The following is a 14,617-nucleotide window of genomic DNA, read 5'->3' on the forward strand; positions in this document are numbered from 1 at the left end:
GATAAGGTCCTGGACGCTGTTCCAAGAGGCCTTGCACCTCTGAAAGTGACAACCACCAAGGGATATCCCTGGTGGTAAACCACCTGGTGGGATCTTTAAACACCAGGGCGAACAAACTCAGTTGCGGGCACATAGCGGATCACAAATGACAGTTACATCCAGAGGTAGCACAGTCTGCCTTCCAACAATGGGGATAACCCTGGCTCAGTCCTTTTGCCTTTTTGCCACCTCCGAGAAGATGCAGTGCCACCACTTCTGAGCTCTGGTGTTTCTAAAGCTGCTCTTACTCAGAGATGCCTTCCATCTAGAATGGAGCTCAGGACTCCTTCCTGCCTTTCCACCATTGCCTCTCCTGCACCAAATTCTGAAGGGTATCAGGAACGACCGGGCCCAAGTCACCTTAGTGGCACTGGATTGGGTCAAGAGAGCGTGGCGCCCAGAATGCCTGGGCATGAGCATCTGTCCTCCAATGAAGCTCCCGCTTCGGGAGGATCTTCTGCCACAACAGCAGGGCAGGGTGTTTCACCCAGTTGGGTCTGCACACTTTGCATCTTAGTCCTTGGAGACTGAGTGGCGACAATTGGCTTCCTTCGATCTCCACCCCAAGGTTGTTGATCTCATCTTGGCAGTGAGGTGTCCTCCACTAAATCAATATACACAACCATTGGACGCGTTTGTGGATTGGTGTGGCACATGACAATTTGAACCTTTACAGGCAAAATTGCCTGAAGTTGCTGTTTGTTCTGCTCTTAACCTAGCAAGGACTTTCTTTGGGCACTGTTAAGGGCTTCTTATGGCTCTTTCGAACTTCTTGCGGTTGCCGGATCAGCCTTTGTTATTTAAATTATTAGCTCTAGTGAGGTTTTGGAAAGTTTTGCAAGATTTGTTTCCACCAAAACCCTTTGTAATACCCTAGTGGGTCTTGGACGTATTCATCACGTTTTTGATGTGCACCTGTTTTGAGCCGTTGCTCAGTTTTCCTTTAAGACTTTTGACTTGTCACCATAATATCAGCTAGATATTTGAGTGTGCTTCAGGCTCTCTTGCTAAATCAATCTCACTTCACCTTCTTCCCTGATAAGTTGGTTTTAAAGACCTGAGCTTGTTTCCTACCAAAAGTAGTCGCTGCTTTTCATGTTGGTCATGCTATTACCCTTCTTGCTTTTTTTTACTCCACCTCATCTCTCGAGGGAGGAAGCAAACTCCATCATTTGGACCCTACAAGAGCACTGAGTTTCTATATCAATCTTACCAAGGAACACAAAGTGGATGTTCAGATCTTTGTAGAGTTTTCCATAGCAAAGAAGGGTAAAACAGTGCACAAATGTCCCATTTCCAGATGAATTGTTCTTTGCATAAAGATGTGGTATGCACTGTTGAAAAAGCAGGTCCAAACGGCTTGTGTGCTCATTCCACCAGGTCCAAAGCTGCTTCCCTGCATTAGCACACAGAGTGCCTGTCCTGGACATGTGTCAAGCAGCCATGTGGGCTTCAACCTTTTAATCAGGCCCATCGAAAGGGGCTTATTTCCTGCTCAGTCCTGCAAGACTTTTTGGTCTAAGCTAGATCACAGCCCCACTGCCTTGGGAGGTACTTGCTTTGGAATCTATTCACAAGTTGAGGAATCTGCAGTTAGATGTATCCTTTAGAAGCACAAACTATTTACCTTTGGTAACGATCATTCTGGTGGATACTCCAACCACAGGTTCCTCACAAACCCTCTCACCTCCTGTTCTGTAACTGGATTTTTTTCCATCTAAATATGTCCCTATCTTGATATCTGTACACTGGTGATACCAATTTGCTGCTGGGCTCTACATCTGAGGACAGGGACAGCCTAGAAAGCAACTGAAGTCAGCACGTGTGGGTGGAGCTTATATTTGGCCCCACACGTCACTTCGGGCATGGAATGGCATTGGTATGGAGAAGAACAATATCACCTACTGGTGGACAGAGGTACTACTGAAAAGTTTCTGTATCCAGTCTAATGCCTGGGGAATAGTCACAAGGTAAATCTAATGCCTGGGGAATATTCACAAGGTAAAGAATCTATGGTTAGATAGAGTATCTACCAGAAAAATGGTTACCAAAGGTAAGTAACGTGTTCTTCAGCAATCTCTGCACCACGTCTAGCGGTGTTGGAGAGTTCTCACATACACGGACACACATTCCATCTTGTCTGTTGTTCTACTTAGTAACTATCTGTTGTAAAATTGTTTTATCCGAGTCCATCAGTAGTGGTTTTTGCTACGTGTTGAAGACATTGGTTGCACATGTAGATTTCAAGGCAAATTGAAATGGATTGTTTGGTGCCAAATCTTCCCAGTCAGGTTTTTCTTTTACTTGAAATTAATAGGTTTTAAAAAAGATGCGAATCCAGATATCATTTTAAAATTGTTTTGAGGTGCAGCTCAACATAATGATTTATTCTCGACTTTAGTATCTTTTGGAAGCATGCTCTAGCTGATGAAACATTTTTATGTGTGGCTATTTTAACCTTCATCTGCTAAAATAGAAAGATTTTAATACCCTATTAAAATCACGAATATGATAAATTCTGCAAAGTCAGAGTCTCCCCTTCCCTGAGCAGTCTGGGTGTGTGAGTGGGTGTGTGTCCTTATTTACTAACTTTTGTCTCCCCCCCATCTTTCTCTCTACATAGGACACATTCCGTCTGCAGACGCCTGGAGGAGGTGGTTTTGGCAAACGTGATGGGTCCGATGAAAGCAGGGAGCCCGCCACTGCACAGAAGCAGTCAGAAAGGCCCTTCGCAGAGAGGGGCAGTGTCTATGAATATCGGATGGCTCAGGAGACCGTCTGATGGGGCTTAGAGGCAGTCAGTATGGACCACAAGCTGAACTACTCCATGTCTCCCAACCTAAAGATGCAGGATCCCTGATCCCGGGGGGTCTGCTGTCGCATTGGACCATCAGGCACACTTCAGAAGAATCCACTGAGGGTCACAAGAAACCTTTTAGGCTGGAGAATATTCTTAAAGCATCGCAATCAGTTGGATGCAATGTTTCCAAGTTACAAACTACTGCATTGAAGTGCTCTTATCTCCTTTTTCATGACTTCTGCCTTATTCCCTCCTGTCCCTTAAATCATTTTCACCTATCCATGTACTGTTCCCATTCTTATCCTATCTTCAAAGACTTCCAGTGAAATTAAATTATTTTACTTGAGCTGTATGATATTTGGATGTAAAACCTTAACATTTTTGTGGCTTTCGAACAAGGATCCAGAATTTGCTCTTCCAGGTGTAGCAAAAAGAATGTTTAAAAAACAAATAATAATGCTGTGTCCGTTGTCTGAAAACGTGTGGTATTAGGTTAAGTGTCTTTTTCCATTCATTTGTTCATATAACACTCCAATGCAAATGACTTATAATGTCCAGGACAACTGTTGATTAAATGTAAATGGCAAAAAAGAATGAAGATTGTTTATTTGTGTTATGTCTAATTAAATATTTCTGTGTCAAAAGTTCTCTTTTCTAACTTCTCCTGGTGACTGCCTTTGACAGGGTCATATCAGTGGTTCAAAAGGCCAGGAACAAGCCACTGCAAATAGCCCCTATGACCTTCAATCACTGGAGTAGTCTCCACAGAATTGTAAGAGGTAGACATAGCACAGTGAAGAAGGCAACCCTACCTATGAGTGTATGCAGAGATATTATACAAGTACATTTTTCAAATCTGTTGTCTAAAAAAAATCACAGGCTTAGTAAAGTTTCTAAAGGTTTTTTAAAAAAAAAGTACTTCAGGGCATAGCACCGCACTATTCCTCTTCAGCTACAAAGGCAAGTGTGCAACAGAAAATCATGTGCCTGGTGGGCACATTAGATGTGCAAATGACTAATGCCTCTGATATATTCTGTTCCATCAGGGAAATACGTTCACTATAATGCATGTACCTAATAAAATGGCCTCATATTTGACTACAGTGCTAGGAGATACTCGATTTATCATAGTTTCTGTGTCACTTACAATTCCGCATGAATGTCTGTTGGAAGAAAATTGAAATCCTTCAGAATTGCTGTTCTGCCTTCCTGTCTTTTCTGCCATATGCCTGTCCACCCCTTCATCACAGATTTGTTTTCTAACGCATCCTTTGCCTGCACCTCACTTCTCAACAATACCTGATCCATTGTTTCTGTACGTATTTCTCAATATCCCCATCCCACTCATGGGTCATTTTTTTCGGACACTTCGCGCTCCCTCATCATCTCTCTTGTCTGGGCTGGACATCAGCCTAGAATCTCATACACACTTCTCACATTTCCCTTAACGTGTGGTGGGCTGGGTGCCCCGGATTTCAAATTGTATGCCCTCAGTGCCCAAGCCAGCTTTCTTCACTTCTGGTTACATCCAACGCCCTTCCAGCCTCATGTAGTGGTTGAGCCAGACCTCGCAGACCCCTTGCCGCTTCAGACGGCCGTCTTTGCCCCTGCGAAAGCCCTACGTCGAGAGATAGATTTGGTTGAGACTCTGCGCTGGACCTGGGACGGCCTTCAGAAGTTCTCCTGTTCTAGCTCGCTCTCTGCTAATTCCATGCCCATCGCCTATCATCCAGCATTCCCCTTCCTGCATTCTGCCGGAATGGCAAAACGTGCGACTTGCCTGGGGCTCTCTACGCTATCAGATCTTTATCCTGCTGGCGTCTTCTTTTCTCTTCCAGCCGAATCCAGCTCCCTTTCAGGAACTGCACCGCACGTTTCCACAGCCTCCCACCTCGATGGCCGCTCTCGACCTTGCATACACCTCCGCTTCTCCTCGTAAGCTGGTCTCCAGACTTTATGCCCTTACACTGGCAGCATCCCGAATCTCCGCTGACCTGCGCGTGGAGCGAGGACTTGGGAACCGAGGACTTGGGAGACCTGGCTGTACTGTTGCCGGCAGACCAAATGACTGTCTCCTAACTACCGTCTGCGCCTCATACATTTTAAATATTTGCATAGATTATACCCCTCTCCTGCCCAGTTGCATAGAATAGGTCTCGTCCCCAGCGATAAAGGTTTCATTGCTCAGCTCCCGCTGCCGACTTCTCTCACCTCGCATGGCTGTGTCTCTGTCGTGTATTTCTATAGGTTCTGAATCGATCCCCCTATTCCTGACCCTATTCTGGTTAAACTTACTAGCTAGTTAACTAACAGTCAGCCCATGAGGCAAGAAAACCCCCATGATGCAGATACCGTTATCTGACGCAGTCACACTACGGCACAGGAACGTGTTATCTGATTAGGTCATAACGCTTGAGATCTAATTAGACAAGCGACATTCCTCCAGCCCCTGATAAGGCATACGACGTTCTCATAACAAATCAAACCTATGACAACCTGGATAATCCGTGCGGCCATTGTTTTGATTTCACAGAGAACTTTAGTAAAGAATGTGCTAACGAGCAAGTCGTATGACATCTTTATTGACGTACCTATGTCCATCCTTACGTCAATCCCGGCACCTTTAAGGTATAAATATTGCCGACCTTGCCCTAAGCAGACACACGCGTGGTGACAAGACGGAGCAGCCATACTTGCCGAAGCAGAGAGCAGAAGCAGACCCCGCAGGCAGCAGCCCCGCCTTCCTGACGCGCTGAGAGACGCGCTGCTATCTCAAGCCGAGAGACCCAGCACCGGCGCTTCCGGGTAGCCCTCGCAGGCAGCCTGGAATATCGAGAGCAGAGAAAGAGATACCATTCCTCATTCATCCTAAATTCCAGGTACAGAACTGAATAACCCCTCCTAGAGAATTCTTTAGTTATTCACTTGGCAAAAACAAACTTAACTTAAACTGTAACTTTCTATTCCCGCCCACGCATTAGACTTAGGTCAGGTACACGGGGTAGGCGTATTTAGAAACACCAGTTGAGTGCGTTTAGTCAAATGTATATGTGTATGTAAATATATTTTAATCATTTTAAACATCATATGGCTCAGAAACCATATCAATGTTTTTACAGTATTATTTTGTACTATTGCTTTTAACGTATGCACTTTACTTAACTATAAGTATTGCAATAATATCGATCCATTTCTCTTGTACGAGAAAAGAGACTGATCAATAAATAACATCTTTTATTGAACACGCCCGTCTCTTCCTTTTCTCTACATTCTGATGAGACTAAGAATGCACGTACTGACTGAATAAAATAATTGCCTTGTGCTCACACGACTCTTGAGATTGACTCTTGATTAGGGGAGAGCAAAGTTGTCATGTTCTATGGTTGTCAGAAACTAAATCCCTTCTTGTCTAATCAGGGAAGTTAATCCTTCCTTGAACATTCGAGAAAGTTTCTAGCGAACTCTGAGCTTAGCTGGCAAACCACCCAAAAATTAAGTCTAGTATCGACAGTAGTAGACCTAGTTAACGTCTGGCCTAGGCCTTTACTGCTGTAGGTACTATTCCAATGCGCAGAGCCTATTGGGAAAATAGGAGCTACACTACATGGCGCCCAACGTGTTTGGAAAGGGCGATAAAACTAACGTAAGACATTTAGAGTAACTCAGTCGTGCTTTCTCACTCAGACCCCTTTTCCCAAATACTCCAAAGACGTCTGGAGTGGGTGAAAGGTTATAATATCCTCCAAAACCTCGCAGGAGGGAACTCCTATGTATGGTTCTTGGTCTAGTCAACGTTGAAGGATAAAACAGTCCCAAAATATTGTGCATCTAATCTCTGTTTCCATAAAGAAACCTGATCTGCAAATAAACATAATACCATCCTGTCAGCAAAATGGACAGCGATGAAGAACGAGAGGTTACTAGATTAGCTACTGAAATAGCAGATGCTGATGCTACCATGCAAGCAGCAGACGCGGATATAATACTCATTCCGGTCGCCAAAAGGAGATCTATAACCTTAAAACTTATAGAAAATGGACTGACACCTAGAGGTGGCACAGTCATATTCGTAATCGAGGCACACGAATATCGGCAGACAGAGGTATACTATACATGGATACATTTTCCAGCAGCTAATACTATAACAAAGTACTTCCACTATTACAAAGTAGAGGAACCTCCTAATGAGTACACTCCTTTCGAGGAAGTGGAAGTACCACTCAAATTCCAAGAGCATTTGCTCTTATTTGATGGCGCCCTAAAACATAATAATCACATTACAAGGCTCGGTCCTTTAGGAAGACCAGGAGCAACGTGGCCGGTCTTAGCCGGATACACACCATATCCAGACATCGAAAGAATGCCTGCAGCAGAGCTGTTAATACAGCTAAAACAACTACTAAAAATTCACAGACAATTAGTTCAGTATGTAATGCGGACTTCAACAATTCAGCCAGCGATTAAACTTCCACAGCTGACCCCTCACCAGGGGAACACAAATAAAATTACACCACAGAACATCCAATCCTGCCTAGGTAAAGTTCCAGCTAAACGGGAACAGATACCATTCTGGTTGGCACAGAAAATTACCCAAATAGAGGCGGTGTTTCCTGACACCACCCCATTAGAAAAACACAGAATTCTGACTATATGTCTCCCAATGGGAATCGCACCACACATTGAGGACTGTGACACTTGGGGTACAGTCTTTGCTTCCATCTACACAAAAACGCACGGTGTTCCATCCATTTCGGTAATACCAGATGTGCTAAAACAAATTCAAGATGAATATGGTCCAGAACCTGCTTTAACTCTTGGTATGAAATTACTAAAAGACTTCAAGCAGGTCTCGGCTATATTACTAGCCAACATAAAGGGTGAAGCAGCAAAAGGTTAAAAGAGACAGATATAGCAGACCAACCAGCTGAAATTGCCAGAATCATAGAAAAATCCTATGAAGAACTAGGCAGAGATAGTCTAGGTGGAATACCAGTAAAACCGCAACTGACTACAAGTCCAGAAAAAATGTTTTTTAATAATAATAATAATTCACCAAAAAAGAACTGGGATGGAAACAAACAATCCAATCCAAAAGAAAAGAAATTCCAGTCCAGAGGAAGGTCTCCTAGGCGAAGAGAGAAATCTCCAAACCCGAGACAAAGGTCACCTCAGAGTGAACCCTCTGGGAATAGATATAACCTTAGAAATAGGGATAATATTAAAAAACCTGATAGATATCAAGACATTGATACACGTCCCTCTCAATCTTTTCAGAATTCCTCGCAGAAATCGGAAAGAAGAGGACGATCAGAAGAGCACGCCAAGTCCAAAGACAAGGAACCTGCTCAACTGAAAAAGAAATCACAATTTCCAAAAAAGAAGGTAGCCAGTATCAAGGTAGTTAACAATGCCGAGAATACTGAGGACACAACTGAAAAACGGAGAATGGGCTCAGACAATGCTAGACAGCGCAGCAGAGGTGAGCATAGCTCGCAAAGTCCTTATGGATCATCTGGAGACAGTGGACACGAATGAATACCTTCAAGTGGAAACTGCAGATACCAGAGTTAGCAAGCCCCACAAAATATACGAGATAACATTACGTATAGAGGGAGATAAGACTAGGAAAATAAGGGGACTATTTTGGGATAACCTATCCAAAGGCTATGACATCCTTCTAGCTGAAAAAGACTGGCCACCAGAGTTTGTCAGGGAGTGCCCTCATGGCGAAGAAGTAATTATGCCTGCCTTCTCGAATCAAATACCGATTCATAAAAAATATACACTTGCTAGAAAGTGGGCAGTGGCCTTAGCACCTGCTTTATATAAAAATCATGTAGGATGGGATGAGGATTCTCCTCCTCACAAAATCCAGTTAAAATCACAACCTACTGCACAAAGGCAGTACCCAATTAAGCAAGAAGCTAAAAAACAAGTAAATGAAATACTAGATCAGCTAGAATACCAGGGGGTGATTGAAACTTGCACCTCACAAATGAACAATCCTTTGTTTCCGGTCTCCAAACCAGACAACTCATATCGTCTAGTTTTGGATTACCGACACCTTAACACATGTTGCAAAACCTTTGCAGTGCAAAACTCACACAGTGCTGCACTAATGAATAACATAGTGCGCAAAAAATACAAAACAACCTTGGACATCTCCAATGGATTCTTTTGTCAAAACATAGCACCAGAGAGCAGATATTTAACTGCATTCTCAGTAAATGGCACTCAAAAACAATTCTGTCGGTTAGCCCAGGGGTACAAGAACAGCCCGGGGGTATTCTCAGCGAGAGTAACAGAATTACTACAACTATATGATGATGAAGCATTATCTTATGTCGATGACATTTACTTAACAGATGATGACTTGGAGACTCACTTGAAAAGAGTGAACACCATAATACTTGGTTTCGCTGCAGAGGGTTACAAATTCAACTTCAAAAAGTCCAGAATTGCCCATCTGACGGTCCTATTCTTAGGATATGAGTTATCAAGTGAAGGCAAAAGCCTGGCAGACAATTTCCTAGAGAAATGTGCCGTAATCCAAGCTCCTAAAACACTAAAAAACCTACAGTCAATCCTAGGCTTCCTAAATTTCGGAAGAACATATATTGCAAATTACGCAGAAAGGGTCAAACCCCTTTATGATATAATTAAACCAGACTTTAAAAGATCCAGTTGGACTCAAGCACACACAGAAATGTTGAGATCCTTACAAACAGACATGCTAATTAAAACAAAATTAGAAACCCGTGATAATACACGCAACCTTGTGATCCGAGTCATCCCAGGGAGATGCGGATTCACATACCTAACCTCTAATGAGGGAGATAAGGTACCAATTGCATTTAAATCGCACTTGTACACTAAGGCTGAAATGAAATTTAGCCCAACGGAAAAAATTCTTACAGCAACACAGACAGCTATAGCAAAAGAACGAGCCCTGGCACAAGGTAAACGAATAATAATCGTGACACCAATACCAGCCTTAGAGGCGGTAACAAAGGCAAGCATTCCAAATGCGAAAGCACTCCATCCGAGATGGATACAATGGGCTAACTCTCTTGCTGCAACAGACGTGGTGTATGAATTTGATCCTTACTTAAAAACACAAGAATTTCTACAATATGAATTCGAATGTCCTCTGCCAACCGAAATTCTGCCTCTAGACCAATACGGCTGTATAATATATACAGACGGATCAGCACAACCCGCAGTAGGGGGTAAACAAGCTTACAGTGCTGCGTGCGCGATTGTTAAAGGTCGTTGGCACGAAGGGAAATTTAAACCAACCCTAACTAAGACCCAATCTCTAGGAGATTGCACAGCTCAGCGAGCTGAATTACTAGCATTCAAGATGGCGCTTGAAAATACCGATCGAGAATTCCCCACACTCATAGTGTGCGATTCGTATTATTGCGTTCAGTCTTACAATGAATACTTGCAGATCTGGCTTCAAAATGGTTTCAAGGATGCGAAAGGAGGCACAATCAAGCATAAAATGCTATGGGAACAAGTAGCTCTTTTACAAAAAGAACTACCAAAGACTCACGTGATACATACACTGAGTCATCAACGTGATGGCGTTCACGTTGCAGGGAATTCATTGGCTGATGAGGCCGCGAAGGCAGCTGTGCAAACGGCTTCCGTAGCTGCCATCACCCGGTCAAAAACAAAAATAGACAGCGAAATATTACAAGCTGTCAGCGCTTCTGAAAAGGATTCGATAGAACCACTCCCCAAAGGCTTTCCATTAAAGTACTCATACATAACAGATGAAAACAATGTTCCTTTTGCTCAAATCCCTGGAGTGGGGGATAGGGCAATTCCAAACATGGAACACAGATTAGGACTAATAATAGCGGCACACGAAGGGCTTGCTTCTACCCATGCTGGCGTCTCAGCCACAGTATCATTATTAAAACAGAGATACTGGTGGCCGCAAATGAGAAGACAAACAAGGAACTATGTTCTAGCATGTGAAATATGTCAAAAAATGAAAGTATCAACTGTGAGACGTCCAGCACAGACGCCCCTTCTAATCTCGGATAAACCATTAGCCTGTGTTTATCTAGACCACTGTGGTCCCTTACAAAGGGACGGTAACTATAAATATATCTTGGTCGCAGTGGACTCATGCACGAGATTCATATGGATGTGGCCCCAGCGAACGGCTGACGCCAGAACTGTTATAAAAGATTTGCGGGTCTTTATCGGCACATACGCAATTGGCATTCTGCATTCGGACAATGGTCCTGCTTTTAGCTCTCGGGCTTATAAGGAGGCCATGGTCAGCATGGGCGTGCAATTGCGGTACTCTTGTCCATTTCACCCTGAGGGGAACGGAATTGTTGAAAGAAAAAAACGTGACATAAAGCAATCTATAACGGCAAAGGTATTAGGTTCGGGAGCTGGGTGGGTCAAACATCTAATAAGTGTCCAACGTAGTCTAAATAACTTGCCAAGAAATTCTCTGAAGGGATTCAGTCCGTACGTATTATTATTCGGAACTAGGATGTTGATCTCTGACCTTGATAGTCAGACTTCAGTGGTAACAGAAAAAAGCTTTGATGTCAAAGACCGTTTGGCTATTTTGCAGGACTTAAACAAAACAAGAAAAGACCTGAGCAACATACAGTTGAAAGAACAGCCAACAACCACTGAAGATTCACCACCTGTCCCAGCAAGACCTGTCTGGATTCCAAAAGTCGGGGATCTAGTCAGGGAGAAGATCGCGGTAAAGAAGGAATTTGGGCCTTCTTACAGAAAAGCAGTTCCTGTCTTGTCTGTCAACGGGACAAGATCAGTTGTACTACCGCCACTTGCTGGAAAAAAGGAGAACCGAGTTGTATCCATCGACCTGGTAAAACCACAACATGTGGCCGATAACCAACGGTAGGCCAAGTGGACTCCCAATAAGTAGCAGAACACCAAGGTTTGCTACCAGTACAGAGGTCCTATCAAAGATACTCATCACATTCGAAACGCCTACAGAAGAACAACAAGGACTATGCAACAATGCAATAGAACTAAGACCTCTGAAAACCCAAATAAAGACATTTAGCAGAGACACACCAATCTATACAGAAGTACCAAGTGAAAATGCAAGAAACAAAAATCCTGAACCAATTGGAACAATTGACAGAACTGCATCCGGTTACTTCATCAACTTCGATGATTCCTCTGACGGTTTCAGCGAACAAAAGACACAGCCATCATCAAAATCCTTTAAAGACAAAGCGAAGGAACTTTTGAAACAACTAAAAGAAACATATCTGATTTCTCCATGGATTGAATTTTGGGTGGGTTTTGGTGCATTTATCCTCATACTTTGGCTCATCATGGTATTTACCTTGGGACGCTTCATTGAGGGAAAATATGCTAAAATGGACACAGCAAGTCAGAACATCAACTTGGTCCTCAAACCACACACATCTTCACACGTCGAGAAACGAGAACTTTCTTCAGAACTTTCTTCAGCCAACTTCACAGCAATTCCAATACCTGGTGGGGTAGCCTGGGACAACACTGACTATGAAATTTATGGTCCGGTCGAGATCCTGAAATATCCACACCAAATCAAGATCTCCTTGAGTGACTTTGCAAAACCAAACTCATTTGCTGATGATTGGGACTTTGAAAGTATTAACAATATGATGTCTGACTTAGTAATGTCTGCTAAATTTACAAAACATGATTATTTGCAGGGTTCTACAAATTATGACAGCATGTACTGCTATAACCATTATGGTAACCATTTCTTGCATAAATCTGCACAACCTAGAAATGTTTTAAATTTTAATCAATGGGAACATTGTGCTACACCTCCAAAAGGGAGCTCAAGAACCGTGTATGGCAAATATTCATATTTTTCAGGTTTTAACACAAGTAATGCGGAAACATTTTATTTTAAATTGTCAAACAAGACAGGGACCAAAACCATGATAACCAACACAAAATTGATTTATTCTGACTTATTCTTTGAACAAATGAATACTTTTGGATTTAATTATTGGGACAAAAATGTTGATTTGAAAAGTGTTTGGGGTACAAAAGAATGGCAAGTACAAGGTATAGAAGCTTTGTTTAGAGCCTGCATGATCCCAGAACAAATGATATTTTTAAATGACACTGTTCAACAAACTACCTGTCTTGGCTTAGCCAAAATCAAAGATTTAAATAACCTGTCTATTCCAAAGCCAACAATGTTTAGCAATAACTCTGATACAGATGAAGAAATAGACATAAACTATATACTTAACCAAAACAGAACACATCCTGATTGGAAACAATGGTTGATCTGGCCCACAGATACAAATAACTGTCAAGATAGATTCCTGAATAAAACACAGGGTTTCAAAATGACCAGGCCAGACCCTAGATATCCCCAAAGACATCACCCAGGGATAATAACAACCTACAGTGTGGGCAAATTATGCCTTCAATGGCTACAAACTTCCACACTGCCTGAAATTAAGCAACACCTAACTTTACTTACTGATGGTGCTGACTTGCGTGATTTCATACTGGGACCACGCAAACAGCGTCATAAGCGTTTCATAGCAGCCTCTGTATATGCAGCATACAATGAGGCCTGGAAGGTTACTCAAATTGAGACAGCAGAAAGAATACGGGAAATTGACCGTATTAATTTGGAAAAATCACTTTCTGTAGTGGACAATGGGTTAATGACTCTGTCCTCCAGAATTTTTTCATTGGACAGCATTGTGTCTTCAGCAATCGATATATTATCGCAAGACTTACTGTTATTACAACATGGTCAGTCACAATTGCGTTCTATTGTACAGCTTGGCTGGACGTTACAAAATCTGCGTTCAGGCTACGTGCCTTGGCGTTTAATCAACACAACGTCACTATTCCAAATCTTTAACCTTACTGATAGACAAATCGGTATGGCGCAGAAGGGTGCTGATTATACAATCTTGAGCATTGAAAAACTAGAAAGATTACCAATGACAATGTCAGAACGACCTGTCAGTGAATGGATAATCCACGGAATCATAAATATTCCAATCTCAACCTTCAGGTTTCAATACTGCCAAAAATATATACAGGCTGGCATGTACGAGAAATTGGGAAAGGGGTACCTTAAAACAACTTGGAACCTGCCCTATTCACATGCATGTGTCAGTAACAAAGGACAGAAAGTGTTTCTTAGTGGCAACAATTGTGCTATGTCACTAAGCGGCACGCTTCTGTGTAACGGTATTAGTTTGCACGGAGCCTGTGAAGGGAATTCATACAACCTTTCATGTCACCAGCAAGGCGCACCTGCAACTGAAATAGAACCATTCTTTCAAAGACTCTATAATGGGAGTTACATTCTTATTGTAGACCGCAGATGTTGTAGTCTTATGCCCGGGACTCCTTATCTCGTCACTACGACGGCGAAGGTCAAGTGCTGTGGACGTTCTTTGTTCCCCAGCTCCTTTCCAGACAGGGAGGCAAGGGCATGGCCCGGTCTGAAAATTACTTCTATTCGAATAGACACTTTAAGCAGAATGAAAACAGTGCTTCTTCAGACGCCTACAAGGCTCACGTCATCAAAAGAAACGTATGATCTACAAGTCGCAAGGACGACTGCAGAGATACATACATTATTATCAACTAATTCCCCCGTACATTTCGCGGAAATCCTGAGCGAAATCTTAAATATTTCTGATACCACTGGGGTCTCAAAGGTATTTAAGACAGTATTTTCGATGGCATTAACACCATTCAAAGCCATACTGGGTATTTTTCCAGATTTCG

The 14,617-nt window shown here is 42.7% G+C and overlaps 1 protein-coding gene across 2 annotated transcripts in view; it reads left to right on the plus strand.

The window, feature by feature from the left end:
- Positions 1–3,433, plus strand: part of OPLAH (5-oxoprolinase, ATP-hydrolysing) — a 270,496-nt gene extending 267,063 nt beyond the window's left edge. For both annotated transcript variants that reach the window (XM_078686543.1, XM_078686544.1), the window contains exon 27: positions 2,663–3,433. In XM_078686543.1, the coding sequence (XP_078542669.1) occupies positions 2,663–2,821 (159 nt within the window). In that variant the 3' untranslated portion in view covers positions 2,822–3,433. The remainder of the gene's footprint in view (positions 1–2,662) is intronic.
- The last annotated feature ends 11,184 nt before the right edge of the window (positions 3,434–14,617 follow it).

Source organism: Lissotriton helveticus, chromosome 4_1 (assembly GCF_964261635.1).
Source record: "Lissotriton helveticus chromosome 4_1, aLisHel1.1, whole genome shotgun sequence".
Taxonomy (NCBI): Eukaryota; Metazoa; Chordata; class Amphibia; order Caudata; family Salamandridae; genus Lissotriton; species Lissotriton helveticus.